Source organism: Somniosus microcephalus, chromosome 11 (assembly GCF_052327205.1).
Source record: "Somniosus microcephalus isolate GS21.2 chromosome 11, FLI_Smic_1.0, whole genome shotgun sequence".
In the NCBI taxonomy this organism is placed as follows: domain Eukaryota; kingdom Metazoa; phylum Chordata; class Chondrichthyes; order Squaliformes; family Somniosidae; genus Somniosus; species Somniosus microcephalus.
Genome location: NC_140997.1, coordinates 227,645,550 through 227,661,541, shown reverse-complemented (window position 1 = coordinate 227,661,541; position 15,992 = coordinate 227,645,550). Strand labels below are relative to the sequence as shown.

At 48.0% G+C, this 15,992-nt stretch overlaps 1 protein-coding gene across 2 annotated transcripts in view; it reads right to left on the bottom strand.

Annotated features, from left to right (window-relative positions):
• The window catches only part of LOC147111314 (coatomer subunit gamma-1), a 118,777-nt gene that overhangs the window by 11,439 nt on the left and 91,346 nt on the right, over positions 1-15,992 (bottom strand). For both annotated transcript variants that reach the window (XM_086002075.1, XM_086002074.1), the window contains exons 16-20: positions 7,742-7,845; positions 4,411-4,536; positions 3,658-3,726; positions 3,386-3,528; positions 2,292-2,463 (exon numbers count right to left, since the gene is read on the bottom strand). In XM_086002075.1, coding sequence (XP_085858201.1) covers positions 2,292-2,463; positions 3,386-3,528; positions 3,658-3,726; positions 4,411-4,536; positions 7,742-7,845 — 614 coding nt within the window. The remainder of the gene's footprint in view (positions 1-2,291; positions 2,464-3,385; positions 3,529-3,657; positions 3,727-4,410; positions 4,537-7,741; positions 7,846-15,992) is intronic.

Here is a 15,992-nt window from a genome sequence, read left to right as displayed (position 1 = left end):
TGGAGGGGATGAATGGCCTCCTCCTGGTTCCTGTGATCCTGTGGCAGTGATCCGTACGGGTACGAGGTTTGATTTCCCCCGGTCCGTGCTCAGTTAGCTGTTCTGCTTCCTTGCGCTAAAGACAGGGGAACAAATATCAGCCAAGGTCCCTGCGTAGGACTGCTCGATAAGTGATCATTGCTGGAAGGAGCAGGAGTGTGGATGTCCAGTACAGAATGGTGTGGGCTCCACTGTGCTGCCACTCAAGTTCAAGGCCCACAACAGAAACATTTCCCCCAGTTCAGTGATCGACTGAGAATCTCATTCAGAGGCTGGAGGGTGGCTGATGTGGGAAATAATCTCAGGATAAGGGGTCGGCCTTTTAAGACTGAGATGAGGAGGAATTTCTTCACTCAGAGGGTTGTGAATCTTTGGAATTCTCTGCCCCAGAGGGCTGTGGTTGCTGAGTCATTGAGTATATCCAAGGCTGAGATCAATAGATTTTTGAACTCTAGGGGAAAGGGCGGGAAAGTGGAGTTGAGGTCGAAGATCAGCCATGATCTTATTGAATGGCGGAGCAGGCTCGAGGGGCCGTATGGCCGACTCCCGTTCCTAATTCTTATGTCCTTATGAAATAGCAAAGTGTCATACTGATGTCCTTGTGTGTAACATTATTGGGGAAGACTAGAATCATACAGCACAGAAGGAGGCCATTGAGGAGGGGGGGGAAAGGGGGAGGAGGGTGGGAACAGACCTGACAGGATAGTTGTACCCAGGCCCACCTGCAGGTAGGATTGAAAGTCTGAGAGACGCTCCTCTCAGCCCGGAGAAATAAAGCACAGAGGGGTCGAGTTTCCATTTGTTTCCAGCAGTAATATTCGTGCAATGCGGGCCAAACCAGCGCAAAAGATGAGGGCCTAGAAATTGAGGTTGCGCTGCGCCGGGGCTTAACGCCGGAAATTTAGCGCCGGTGCTAAGTCGCACTGTGCGCGCCAAAAATTCAGTAGCGCCGCGCCCAAACGGCTGCCGGCGCTACTGAAGGCTGTTTGCGCCTGAAAACTGGCACTACGCGCCGCATTGCGGCGCTATGGCGCCCGATGCGGTGCGGCAGGCTCGGGAAGTGCAGGCCTCCTCCTTCAGTTAAGGAGGAGCTGCCTGCACCCGCCCGCTGGCCGGTAAAATCTTCACAAAAATGAGCCCGGCACCTCGGGGAAGTGCCGGGCTCGCAGCCGAGAAGCATCTGTTCCGCGGGGGGGGCGGTGGGGGAGTCCGGGAAGGGAGGTGCGGGCAGGCGGCCGGCGGGAAAGCGGCCGGCCGCCGCTCCACCTTTATGCGCCGGCGCAAAGTCGTGCAAGACTCTGTTGCCAGAGTCTTAGTTGCGGCTGCCACGGGCGAGGCGGCCGCAACTGAATTTCGGCGCTGGGGCCCGTCACCACGGCAACCGGGACGCTGCGCACACCGATGACGTCATCGGTGCCGGCGCAGCGCTACCGGTGTAACGCCGATGTTGGGCCCTAGTCAATTTCAAAACCGGCTGTAAGTCCAGCGCAATGCCCTCTAGCGCCGCAAAATGGGCGCTAAGCCCACTCAATTTCTAGGCCGAGGGATTTTTAAACGTAAGCGAGTTACACACAAAACCGCTGGCGCTCGTGTTTCCCGCGATCTTTTGCGCTGGTTCAAGATTCAATTCGCCCGAATCAGGCCCCGCCCACAAAACTGGCCACAACCCCCAGGTGGAAATAGCGAGAATCCGCCGCTTGCGCTGGTTCGGGAAGGCGCTTCAAATTGTGCTAATTTTCACTGGTGCACAGGCACTAATCGGCACATTTTAAAAGTATTTTCAAATCAAAAAAGATTTAATTTACCGAGAAACTGACGAATGCACGCCAATTAAATTACTGAATGGTTCAGTATAGCTTTGTTTTCAGTGATTTTAAATCAGGTGACTCACCTAGCTAGAAACCCTTATTGAAAATGCTTACTTTTGGTGATAAACCCATTTTCAGCTGTACTAATAAAACCGCAGCAGGTTGCCACTCTTAAACACATCAAGGATTACTTTTTAATGGAAAGAAAAGAGACAATTACGTTCTATTACGCTGCCCGATTGCGCTGGTTCAGGGAAGATTTTACGCTTGTGATTATGCAGATCAATTTTAGCAGAAACTTGACGTGTAATCTAACCAGCGCAATTCCAAGCGCATTTTGGCCGCAATTTCCCCGATTGTGCCCAAAGCGGAAACTCTACCCCAGGGAGTTGAACAAATCGCGGCTACACAAAACCCTCCAGGTGGCTGTCGAACATTCCTCACCTGCTGTTGGATCGTCCTCCGGCAGTGCCACCAGCGTGTAACAGATGCCTGGCTGGTTATAAGACAGGCTAGGCGCTGGGATACAACACACCACTTCATAACCTTCTGTGGGTTCCATCTGCACCGTGACGTTCTCCAGGATCTGATCATTCAGAGTATTTGTACAATCAAACTGCAGAGACCAGACAGAAAATAATTTAATGACTGCAATTCGAGAAGAACGCCGCCTTACAGTTCTCGTAATAAAGTCTCGGAGCAGATTGGCAGCCCACCTCCCCTTCACCTGTGACCCTCATGGCCTCCAGCCACAGCCTCCCCAGCTATGGGATGTTGAATCAGCCGGGATTCCTTGCTGTCGCCTCTCCTTTTACTTCTCCAACAAAAGGCAGTCAGAAAAGAAAAAGACTTGCATTTATATAGCGCCTTTCACGACCTCAGGACATTCCAAAGCGCTTTACAGCCAATGAAGTACTTTTTGAAGTGTAGTCACTGTTGTAATGTAGGGAAACGCGGCAGCCAATGTGCGCACAGCAAGCTCCCACAGACAGCAATGTGATAATGACCAGATAATCTGTTCTAGTGATGTTGGCCGAGGAATAAATATTGGCCAGGACACCAGGGATAACTCCCCGTTGCTGTTTGTGGGAGCTTGCTGTGTGAAAATTGGCTGCTGCGTTTCCTACATTACAATTTGAAAGTACTTAATTGGCTGCAAAATGTTTTTGGATATCCTGAGGTCGTGAAAGGTGCTATATAAATGCAAGTCTTTCTTTTACATCCCATGACTCCCGGATGGAGCGTTCCTGAGACATTACAACAGTGACTACACTTCAAAAGTGCTTCATTGGCTGTAAAGCACTTAGGGACGTCCAGAGGTGGTGTAAAGTCCTGTAAAAATGAAATGCAAGTCTTTTTACTGCTGTTTCAGCTCAGATCAGAAAGTTAATGGGCAGCTGATTAAAATATATACACACACACACACAACACCCTGATACAAGCACAGGAGGAAACTGCAGACACACAGATTAATCATTCTGCCCACCTTCAGAACACAAGCGGAGTGGAAACCCCTGCCAGGATTGGGAGTCACTTACCTGGAACGCAATGTGATTTCCAAAGGTGTGCTTGGTGCAGCGGACAACATACTCCGTCTCCGACTCCGTGAGGGGCGCGGGGTTGGCCGAGGACTTGAAAAGTGAGCCCAGGTCTCTGAACTCTGGGATAGCAGCAAGTTGCTCTGAAATGGAATGAGATTTTCATTTGTACTGACGGGGGTCAGGGGTCAGTGCATGCAGCAATTCGGAAACGATTTCTGTAATTTCGCACTACAAACTGCAACTACTGCAGTCAAAGAAGCCACCCCTACCTTGGAAAATATCCTGTCTGCTCGATGCCACCTTCTCTGGCATTTTGACTGTGACCGCTGGAGAGATTTCTGAAACGATAAAAGTTTAAAAAGCACCAAGTAAACTCAACAGAACAAAAGAGAGAAATACTGTTGGGGGGAGGTGGGGGAGAGGGAGGTGGCAGAGAGCAGCAAAGGTGTTCCCTTTTCACACCTGCCTGCGGGCCTCATTTCCAGAGCGCTTCACCAACTTCCTCAGTGATCTGCAAGGGGGTCAAGTTCACTCTGTCCTTCAACATGATTTTGGAATGGGGAGGGTGGAGGAGCAGAGGACAGAAGGAAAAGACCCGATTTCAAGGATTTTCCGATAGCTAGCTGACCTACATCTGTCCTTCCTTCGCTGTAGCCTCAAGCTAGAGAATAATTAAGACGACAGAGATGAAAAGCTTTTTCAAAAGAATGACACAGGCAACACTGCCATTTCCTCGTTTTGAGAGGGTTTCTTTTGTGGGGAACCTTTAATCCCCAGCTAGTTATTAAAACATCATTCACAAGACAGATAACGATGAGGAGGGCCATTCAATTTACCTTAGCTCATTCATCTAGAAACAAAAATTACACCCCTCCCCCCATTAGACAATCAAACTGCCTCTTAAATAATTCCAGAGTGTTTGTGTTCACTACCCTACGCAGAAGGTCATTCCACCTTTCCATCACAGAAACCGGCAAAGCAGGGATCGACAGGGAATGCTGCGCTGTGGGAAAAGCACCTACCAGACCTCTGTTCAGACGTGGGAGCCATCGACAGCGGAACCGATTTCAGGTCAAAGGGCTTTTCAGAGGGGTCCAGAGTGTAGTTGTGCAGCGCTCTCTCCAGTCCGGGAATGGACACTTGCAGCCCTGGACAAGGAGAAATTACATTTCTTCTTTTTTTTAAAAATAGTCTTAATGTGCAGCACAAGTTTAGCATTTTAAAAACTAAAATCTGAGATACACCATGGGGAAAAATTCGCTAGCCACCATTTTGGATCGCTAAAATTTAGCGCTCGGCAAAAAATAGCGCAGGCGATCGCCAACTTCAGTTTTAGTGCCCCAAGAGGGAGGTGGAGCGCTCCACTGCCTTCTTAGAGCGCTAACCCCGAATATCAGGGCGGTGTGTTCTGCAGCGCTACGTACTGGGCTACGTAGCGCTGCTGCATGCAAGGGCTCCTCCCCTCATTAAAGGGGAGGGCCCAGGCCCACAACTCTGCGGGGCCCTACCTGGATTACCAGGGAGCGGGGTGCCGTGCCAGCAACCTGGCACTGAAGAGGAATGCCGGGTTGCCAGATCGCAGCACGGACCCCACATTCAAAGATGCAAAGGGCCACGATAAGTAAGTTGGCCGATTTTTTTCCCCCCACTCGCCACCTCCCCTTTACTTGGCGCCCCGCGAGCCTCCTGCCGCTCCGTTCTCGCCCCGAGTCAGTCGCTGTCATCGCCCGGTGCCGATTCAAGGGGCGCGGGCCAATTTTGCAGGCGAGGCAAAATCGGCGTGCTGCGCACATGATGACGTCATCATCGCCTGCACAGTGGAGCGGGGCGCTGCCGGTTACCGCCGCCGCTAAACGTCCGCTGAATTTAGCAGGAGTCGTTAGCAGAGCCGCGTCCGCACAAAAAGTCGTTTGCGCCTTGTTAGCGCCTCCTGGGTGTTTGGTACCCTCTACTAATGGCTCCTTCTTTGGCTCGGTGTTAACTTTTGTTTGATTAGACTCCTGTGAAGGGTTTTGGGATATTTTATTTGGTTAAAGGTGCTATATAAATGCAAGTTGTTGTGTTGGAGGGTCATCTGACTACATGGGGCATCGGAGCGAAGCCCAATCCTGTCCTCACTCTGTCCACATACGTGCATCGTCCTCCACAAGTCACTGGATGGTCCTTCGGCCCGAGAACCCTTCCTAATTTTCCCACCTCTCTACTCCCTGGCAGAGGGGGTCGGAGGCCAATTCTTGTTATTTCGGCTGAGACCAATTAACTCAAGACAAAGCAGCATGTGAAAACAATTCAAACAAATTGGCGAGATCGGGGATGGAACCAGGGATCTCCTGGGGTCTTTGGCTCATGTACCCTCAGAGCAGCTCATTCACGTACCACACAGGGCAGCTCATTCACGTACCCACAGGGCAGCTCATTCACGTACCATACAGAGTTCATTCACGTACCACACAGGGCAGCTCATTCACGTACCACACAGGGCAGCTCATTCACGTACCCACAGGGCAGCTCATTCACGTACCACACAGGGCAGCTCATTCACGTACCATACAGGGCAGCTCATTCACGTACCCACAGAGCAGTTCATTCACGTACCACACAGGGCAGCTCATTCACGTACCACACAGGGCAGCTCATTCACGTACCACACAGGGCAGCTCATTCACGTACCACACAGGGCAGCTCATTCACGTACCCACAGGGCAGCTCATTCACGTACCACACAGGGCAGCTCATTCACGTACCACACAGGACAGCTCATTCACGTACCCACAGAGCAGTTCATTCACGTACCACACAGGGCAGCTCATTCACGTACCACACAGGGCAGCTCATTCACGTACCACACAGGGCAGTTCATTCACGTACCACACAGGGCAGCTCATTCACGTACCACACAGGGCAGCTCATTCACGTACCACACAGGGCAGCTCATTCACGTACCACACAGGGCAGCTCATTCACGTACCACACAGGGCAGCTCATTCACGTACCCACAGGGCAGCTCATTCACGTACCACACAGGGCAGCTCATTCACGTACCACACAGGGCAGCTCATTCACGTACCACACAGGGCAGTTCATTCACGTACCCACAGGGCAGCTCATTCACGTACCCACAGGGCAGCTCATTCACGTACCCACAGGGCAGCTCATTCACGTACCCACAGGGCAGCTCATTCACGTACCACACAGGGCAGTTCATTCACGTACCCACAGAGCAGCTCATTCACGTACCACACAGGGCAGTTCATTCACGTACCACAGGGCAGCTCATTCACATATCAACAGGGCAGTTCATTCACGTACCACACAGGGCAGCTCATTCACGTACCACACAGGGCAGTTCATTCACCTACCCACAGGGCAGTTCATTCACGTACCACACAGGGCAGTTCATTCACGTACCACAGGGCAGCTCATTCACGTACCACAGGGCAGCTCATTCACGTACCACACAGGGCAGCTCATTCACGTACCACACAGGGCAGCTCATTCACGTACCACACAGGGCAGCTCATTCACGTACCCACAGGGCAGCTCATTCACGTACCCACAGGGCAGCTCATTCACGTACCCACAGGGCAGCTCATTCACGTACCCACAGGGCAGCTCATTCACGTACCCACAGGGCAGCTCATTCACGTACCCACAGGGCAGCTCATTCACGTACCCACAGGGCAGCTCATTCACGTACCCACAGGGCAGCTCATTCACGTACCCACAGGGCAGCTCATTCACGTACCACACAGGGCAGTTCATTCACGTACCCACAGAGCAGCTCATTCACGTACCCACAGAGCAGCTCATTCACGTACCACACAGGGCAGTTCATTCACGTACCACAGGGCAGCTCATTCACATATCAACAGGGCAGTTCATTCACGTACCACACAGGGCAGCTCATTCACGTACCACACAGGGCAGTTCATTCACCTACCCACAGGGCAGTTCATTCACGTACCACACAGGGCAGCTCATTCACGTACCCACAGGGCAGCTCATTCACGTACCACAGGGCAGCTCATTCACGTACCCACAGGGCAGCTCATTCACGTACCACAGGGCAGCTCATTCACGTACCACAGGGCAGCTCATTCACGTACCACAGGGCAGCTCATTCACGTACCACAGGGCAGCTCATTCACGTACCACAGGGCAGCTCATTCACGTACCACAGGGCAGCTCATTCACGTACCACAGGGCAGCTCATTCACGTACCACAGGGCAGCTCATTCATTCGCTGAGCCATTGGATAGGCTTTGCAGCACATGTTTGTGATCTGTTAGAATTTGACTGGTTAAGATTGGGAAAACAATCAATCCCACAATTGACATATTTGCTGCTCCTTACCATTGAGGATGTAGGCTGAGTTCAGAGCCTTCTGTTTCTGCTCCAGCACACTCAGGTAAAAGGTGGCCCGATCTCGCACCTCGTTGTCATCATCCATCATACATCTGTGCAGAGTACAGAGCTGCATTAGAACGTCTAATGGCAGGAGGGTCAGCAAGCAGAGGACACAGATTTAAGATAATTGACAAAAGATGGGGAGATGAGGAGAATTTTTTTAAAAACCCAGTGAGTAATGATGATCTGGAAGGGTGGTAGAAGCAGATTCAATAATAACTTTCAAAAGGGAATTGGATAAATAAAAAAAAGGAAACATTTTGCAGGGCTATGGGGGAAAGAGCAGGAGAGTGGGACTAATTGGCAAGCTCTTTCAGTGAAACAGCACAAGCACGATGGACTGAATGGCCTTCTTCTGTGCTGTATGATTCTATGAGGCACAAGAGGTTGGGGCTGTGACTTTGGATTGGCCGAGAGCCCTTGTAATGAGAATAAACGTACACAGCATTAAAAACTTTAATTACAAATGTTTTATTCCATATCCTAGATTATTTACCCTTAGCAACCGTAGAAAATTTTATACCAAGGTCCAGATCCCCAGGTTTAAGATCTGAGCCAAAGGGGCAGGAAGGTGCAAGTTTGGGTAATTTTTGCTCGAAGTGTACCTCCTTTGAAAGAAAATATAATTGAATTTTCAGCTACATTGGAACCCTGTTGGATCGGATCAGGCCCCTTGCTGATAAGACTGCCCCATGATATCACCAGCACAGAAGCTGGAGGTTGACCTCTAACTAGGGTCGCCAACCTTCCAGGGTTAGAAAAAAAGACTTGCATTTCTATAGCGCCTTTCACGACCTCAGGACGTCCCAAAGCGCTTTAAAGCCAATCAATTACTTCTTGAAGTGTAGGAAACGAGGCAGCCAATTTGTGCACAAACAGCAATGTGATAATGGCCAGATAATCTGTTTTTAATGATGTTGGTTGAGGGATCAATATTGGCCAGGTCACCGGTGATAACTCCCCTGCTCTTCTGCGAAATAGTGCCGTGGGATCTTTTACAGCCACCCGAGAGAGCAGACGGGGCCTCGGTTTATCATCTCACCAGAAAGACAGCACCTCTGACAGAGCAGGGCTCCCTCAGTACTGCCACTGGAGTGTCAGCCTAGATTTTTGTGCTCAATTCTCAGAGTGGGACTTGAACCCACAACCTTCTGGCTCCGAGGCGAGAGCGTTACCCACTGAGCCTCGGCTGACACCTTTTAGAATTTAGATTAGAATGGAGTTGCCAGGGAGTGAAGATTAATCTCCAGGACACTGCTGCGAGCAACCCAGGAGAAAAATCATAGGCGCATAAAAAAAATATTTTGTGCGTTTTTTTACATTTTCTTTGAATTCTTCTGTTTATTAGTTATAAAAAAATATTGGAGATGGGGGAAAAAGGCTGTTTGACTGAGTCAAGAATCATCCGATTGGGTAATGAAGAATCTTTTTGCTTTGCGATTGGCCGTGAGGATGGACGGCTGGGCGACCAATGACGGGAGCGCGGGGGTTGGAGGCAAGGAGGTCACGTGATGAAACTTCCAGGAATGCGGCCAACCAGAGTTGGCAACCCTACTGCTAACAGTGGCAGCTTTAATGAAAGCAATGAGGGCCTGTAACGTCAGAGCAGCCCAAGGGCTGGTTCATGGCCGCCTCGTCCTGGCTACTACCTTCCCGGGTTCGGGTGGCTCCCAGGTCAGTCTGAAACCACAATCCCAATTTCTTAGGGATTTCTCCCTCCCCCTCAGTGACATCACAGAGAAGAAAGCAAAGTCACTCAAAATGTTTATAAATATATCATTTTTGCACTATCCAACAGCAAGGGATTTTGAATAAAAAAGTCCTTTCCCTTTAAAGACCCTACAGCTTTGACTGCTAACATTATTTCAGCCCCTTTATTCAGACTGAATAAAGCTCCAGCGTAACAAAAAGCAATCCCGAGACTTGCAAAGGAACACAGAACCAGCGAGTTACCCCAGTCAAATCCTATGTCACTACCCCAGCAGAGAGGGTTTGCACCTAGCAACTAAAAGGAGGCAAGAGCAGTCTGCAATGTTGTTCAGGCATGGATGTTCTTACTTAGAAATTTATACGTAATTCCTCAAGATAATAGGGTTAAGAACACAAGAAAGTAAGTAGTAGGAGCAGGAGTAGGCCATGAGGCCCCTCGAGCCTGCTCTGCCATTCAGTAAGATCATGGCTGATCTTCTACATCAACTCCACTTTCCCACCCGATCCCCATATCCCTTGATTCTCTTAGTGCCCAAAAATCTATCAATCTCAGTCTTGAATATACTCAACGACTGAGCATCCACAGGCCTCTGGGGTAGAGAATGCCAAAGATTCACAACCCTCTGAGTGAAGACATTTCTCCTCATCTCAGTCCTAAATGGCCGACCCCTTATCCTAAGACCCCCTAGTTCTAGGCTCCCCAGCCAGGGGAAACAGCCTCTGAGCATTTACCCTGTCAAGCCCTCTAAGAATTTTATACATTTCAATGAGATCAGCTCTCATTCTTCTAAACTCCAGAGAATATAGGCCCAATCTACTCAATCTCTCCTCGTAGGACAATCCTCTCATCCCAGCTTCAAAGGTATTTATTGGCTTTGGTAGGAATTAAGCATACAATGATAACTATTATTAATAATAATCTCATATTTAGCACACTTCCGGTGCAAGTTACTGTAGAATTTGCAGGTTACAGTTCTAAAACTCGAAGGGTTAATGGCTGATCCGGCCTTATCGAATTCTGAAGAATCTGTTCAAAGACCCACATTTTAAGCCTTTCTTTCACTCTGCCCAAGGGAGAATCTGCATGTTTCCGCATTCCCTCATCCAATTAGCTGCATTAACTTCAGTTATAACCAGAATCACCCCCAAGCCTTCGCCTTGACTGAACTGTCAATCAAGTCATTCAACTGGAGACGGTTACAGGACTCGAACACGTGTTCTTGGGAGGAGTCAGCAGTCCTAGCGATTTAAATTCTAACTTCTCGAATGGCTGGCACCATTAACCTGTCAATTATCGCTCATTTTTTAAATTAATTCATGGGATGTGGGTTTTGCTGACAAGACCAGCATTTATTGTCCATCCCCAATTACCCTCGAGAAGGTGGTGGCAAACCGCCTTCTTGAACTGCTGCAGTCCGTGAGGAGATAGTGCTCCCACAGTGCTGTTAGGGAGGGAGTTCCAGGATATGACACAGCGACGATGAAGGAACGGCGATATATGTCCAGGTCAGGATGGTGTGTGACTTGGAGGTGGTGGTATTCCCACGCACCTGCTGCCCATGTCCTTCTAGGTGGTAGAGGTCACGGGTTTGGGAGGTGCTGTCGAAGAAGCCTTGGCAAGTTGCTGCAGTGCATCGTATAGATGGTACACACTGCAGCCACAGTGCGCCGGTGGTGGAGGGACTAAATGTTTAAGGTGGTGGATGGGGTGCCAGTCAAGTGGCTGCTTTGTCCTGGATGGTGCCGAGCTCCTTGAGTGCTGTTGGAGCTGCACTCATCCAGGCAAGTGGAGAGTATTCCATCACATTCCTGACTTGTGCCTTGTAGATGGTGGAAAGGCTTTGTGGAGTCTATGGAGCTCCCAAGGCTGAGCGGACATGGACAGTCTGCCGAATCTCCTTATCAGCTAACTGTCTGACTGGAACCTGTTTTACTAACTGAACATCACAGGATAATACAGCACAGAATGAGGCTATTCAGCCCATCGTGCCTGTGCCAGCTCTTTGCAAGAGCTCTCCAATTAGTCCCACTCCCCTGACCTTCCCACATAGCCCCACCAAATTTCCCTCCTTCAAGTATTTATCCAATTCCCTTTTGAAAGTTATTATTGAATCTGCTTCCACCGCCCTTTCAGGCAAGGCAATCCAGATCATAACAACTCGCTGCATACATTTTTTTTCTTTATGTTGCCTTTGGTTCTTTTGTCAATCACCTTAAATCTGTGTCCTCTGGTTCCTGATCCTTCTGCCACTAGAAACTGTTTCCCTTTATTTACCCTTCATGATTTTAAACACCTCTATCAAATCTCCCCTTAACCTTCTCTGCTATAAGGAGAACAAGCCTCATTTCTCTAGTTTAATGCTAACAGAAACTCACTGGGGATAGAATTGAAAAAGAGAGTTTATGCTAAACTTGCATCGAACCTTGGTTAGATCACACTTGGGATAAATGTGTACAATTCTGGTCGCCATATTATAAGAAGGATATAGAGGCACTGGAGAGGGTGCAGAGAAGATTTACAAGGATGATACCAGAACTGAGAGGTTATATCCATTAGGAAAGGATGAACAGGCAGGGTCTCTTTTCTCTTGAAAAGAGAAGGCTAAGGGATGACCTAATAAAATGATGAAAGGTTTTAATGCAGTAGACACAGAGAAAGTGTTTCCATTGTGGGGCAGAGCAAACCAAGAAGCCATCAATATAAGATACTCTCCAAGAAATCAAATAGGGAATTCAGAAGAAACTTCTTTACCCAGAGAGTGGAACTCGCTATCACAGGGAGTAGTTGAGGTGACTAGATGATGTATTTAAGGGGAAGCTAGATAAGCACATGAGGGAGAAGGTAACAGAGGGTTATGCTGATAAGAGTTAGGTGGGAAAGGATAGGAGGCTCAAGTGGAGCATGGACTGGTTGGGCCGAATGGCCTGTTTCTGTGCTGTATAGCCTATGTAATCATTTATAAGCTAACGATAATATAAAGAATGAACCCTTTCCTTACAATGATTCTCTCTGCCTCCTTGCCGGAAAGTGCCTGGCCTCTAATCTGCAGTTTCCCTTGGCAACACCACAGAGATCAGAAGCCCACATTGTGGATGGGAAACAGCATGGTATCCCTGATGTACAGGGATAGCAGGTGCTGACTGATCCCCTGCAGATCCTAACAATCTCCGCATGTATTTAGCACCATGCCAAATCTCTCCATGTTAATATCAATTTCCATTGCTGTCTAAGATAGATTTACCTTTTCAAAATCTGAATCATTAAGTCTCTTAACCAAATTATAATGATGTTGGGAAGTCCCAAGTCTGATTCTTCAGGGTTGAACTCCTACCGAATACTATTTTAGCACACTGGCTAACGCACTCGTGTAAAACTGCCACCAGCACTTGTTTAACAGAGTCATTAAGATTTTAAAATAATTCCTGACATATAATTGAAAACAATGATTTCATTAAAATGGCACAGAGTGAAATTTAGCACCAACCTACAAAGCAGAACACTTAAATAGCACACAGAATTTCAACCTCTCCAGATTTAATATAAATCAGTAACTCTTACAGCATTGGGGCTTTACTGAGAGAACAAACGGACTTGTATTTATAAGCCTTTGGGACTTCCCAAAGCACTTTACAGCCAATGAATTACTTTGAAGTGCAGTCACTGTTGTTATATAGGCAAATTCCCCACAGTAAATAGATAGAGTTAAACCCACTTCTAATTCAGCAAATGTATTTAAGCCTACAGATTTTAAAATGTGTGTCACCCTTCACTATTTGCACGGTCTGTTTGACAGCCTTAAAGAGGAAGTAAAGTCCAGGGCAGCACTTGTGGTTCAGGGTGTGCAGCTGGTTGCATGTTTTCCCCGGAGTCAGATAACACAATCAGCTCTCGGGCCGACGCAAGGTTGTGGCCTCCACTAAATTCGCACCTGCTCTTTGAATAGTGCCATGGGATCTTTTACTTCCACCCGAGAGAGCAGACGGGGTCTCGGTTTAACGTCTCATCCAAAAGACGGCACCTCCGACAGTGCAGCACTCCCTCAGTGCAGCACTGGAGTGTCAGCCTAGATTATTATTTTTTTTTTTAAAAAGGCAAGATTATATTTGTGGGAGAATTTTGTTTTATAATATTAAACAGAAAGTACTCCCCTCTACACTTTTCCTTTCAGCAACTTATTAAGACATCAAACAGAACATATCTTTTCAAAAGCTGGTGGGCGTGATATTATGCAACTGGTCTGATGGGCACCATCAGTGCTTTCTAACACCAGTGCCAGTCATTCAGAGTGTTCCAAGGTGCCAGATCGTTATAAGCCTTCTCCAAAAAACACCCTTACAATGTGTAAAGAGTACATTTTGAGGTGTTTTTGATAGTGGAAGGGTGCGTTTTGCTCCAGAGCTGTGATTTTCTGCCCGTGGTTTTGCAGCCTTAATATTGATCCCTCTCATTTATTGGCCCAGAAATTTGGGTCCCCACAGCTGGGTACTCACCCGTAGGCCCAACGAAAGGGCCGGTTTTGTGCATGCGCGGGAAACCAGAACTTCCATTCCCTTAAAGGAAGGGGTTCACAGGTCGAACGCGTGCGCCAGAGAGGCAGCATGTGCGCCTGGAACTTACGTTTTTTTTGCAGGTTTCTCCGGGAGGGTAAGTCTCCAGCAGTTACACTTTTAAAAAGCAGGCGCAAGGCCTGCTTTTAACAAGGTAAGTGGTGAATTAATTAAAATTAAAACATTTTTTCCACAGGTTTATTATTTTTAAATACTTTAAAGAAAGGTAAGTTTATTTTTAGCCCCGTTAGAAAATGTAATTAATTTTTTCAAAAATTTAAATTATTGTTTAAAATAGTTATTTTATGTAATTTACAGTTATTTTAAAAATGTGATTTTTTTTTTTAAATTTATTTGAAGTTTTAGTGATGTTTTGGGGCTCATAGTATTTATCGTTTCGACAGCTCTTCCTGTCAATTTTATGAATGGGCATTTCCCTGCTACCATTGGCTCTCCATGGCCCACGTGATCCCAGGGGACGCTTCGAACTAACTGCGCCCCTGGGATACGCAAGCACTGCGCGCCGGCAGTTGGAGCAGGCCCAGGATCGGAATCCCACGCGGGCCCACAGCACAACGGTCGGCGCGCTAGGTAAGTGCAGGTCGGGGGGCTTGCACCCGCGGGAAGCCCCCGACCCGAATTTCTGGGCCATTGTCTTATTTCACCAACCATACAAAGCCTCTTTTATTAAACCACTAAAAATTTCCATAATCCACTCAAATCACATCTCCCCCTCCATCCACTGGATTCCACCTGAATAATTCTCCCAGGCTGAAACACATTTTCGCCCCACTCCCTTTTTCCAATTCAGCCAGCTCAACTTTCCAGCTCAACTGATGCCTGCGTGCACACTTGCTAGCGGAGGTCAGTGGATAACAACCAGGACTCTGGCTGAATTTTTTTCCTCCCTACTGCTAAATTGTTCCCTCTCTGGCTGAGAACAGCTAACGGGTAAGTAACTGTGAAGAGCAAATCTCTAATCTCCCCCCCCCCCCCCCCCAGCACGTGTCTAAAAACATCCATGTTTCTATTTACAACAAGCTGAGCTCCACACATTTTATTTTGAACAGTCAGCCACATCGCAAGCCACCGAAGAATAGGACAGAGCAGAGAGAATATACTAACCACAGTTAAATAGAAACACTTTCATCACAGCTTTAAATATCTGTGAAGCTGATGCTGTATTTAAGAACATAAGAATATAAGAATTAGGAGCAGGAGTGGGCCATACGGCCCCTCGAGCCTGCTCCGCCATTCAATAAGATCATGGCTGATCATCGACCTCAACTCCACTTTCCTGCCCGATCTCCATATCCCTCGATTCCCCGAGAGTCCAAAAATCTATCAATCTCAGCCGTGAATATACTCACTCAGCATCCACAGCCCCCTAGAGCAGAGAATTCCAAAGATTCACAACCTCTGAGTTAAGAAATTCCTTCTCATCTCTGTCTCAAATGGCTGACACCTTATCCTGAGACTATGCCCCCTAGTTCTAGACTCTCCAGCCAGGGGAAACAACCTCTCAGCATCTACCCTGTCAATCCCCTTCAGAATCTTGTATGTTTCAATGAGATCATCTCTCATTCTTCTGAACTCCAGAGAGGCCCATTCTGCACAATCTTTCATCCCAGGAATCAATCTGGTGAACCTTCGTTGCACCGCCTCCAAGGCAAGTATATCCTTCCTTAGATAAGGAGACCAAAACTGTGCACAGTACTCCAGGTGTGGTCTCACCAAGGCCCTGTACAATTGGAGCAAGACTTCCTTACTCTCATACTCCAACCCCCTTGCAATAAAGGCCAACATGCCATTTGCCTTCCTTATTGCTTGCTGTACCTGCATTCTAGCTTTTTGTGTTTCTTGCACGAGGACACCCAAATCTCTCTGAACCCCAACATTTGAAAGTTTCTCACCATTTAAAAAATATTCTGTTTTTCTA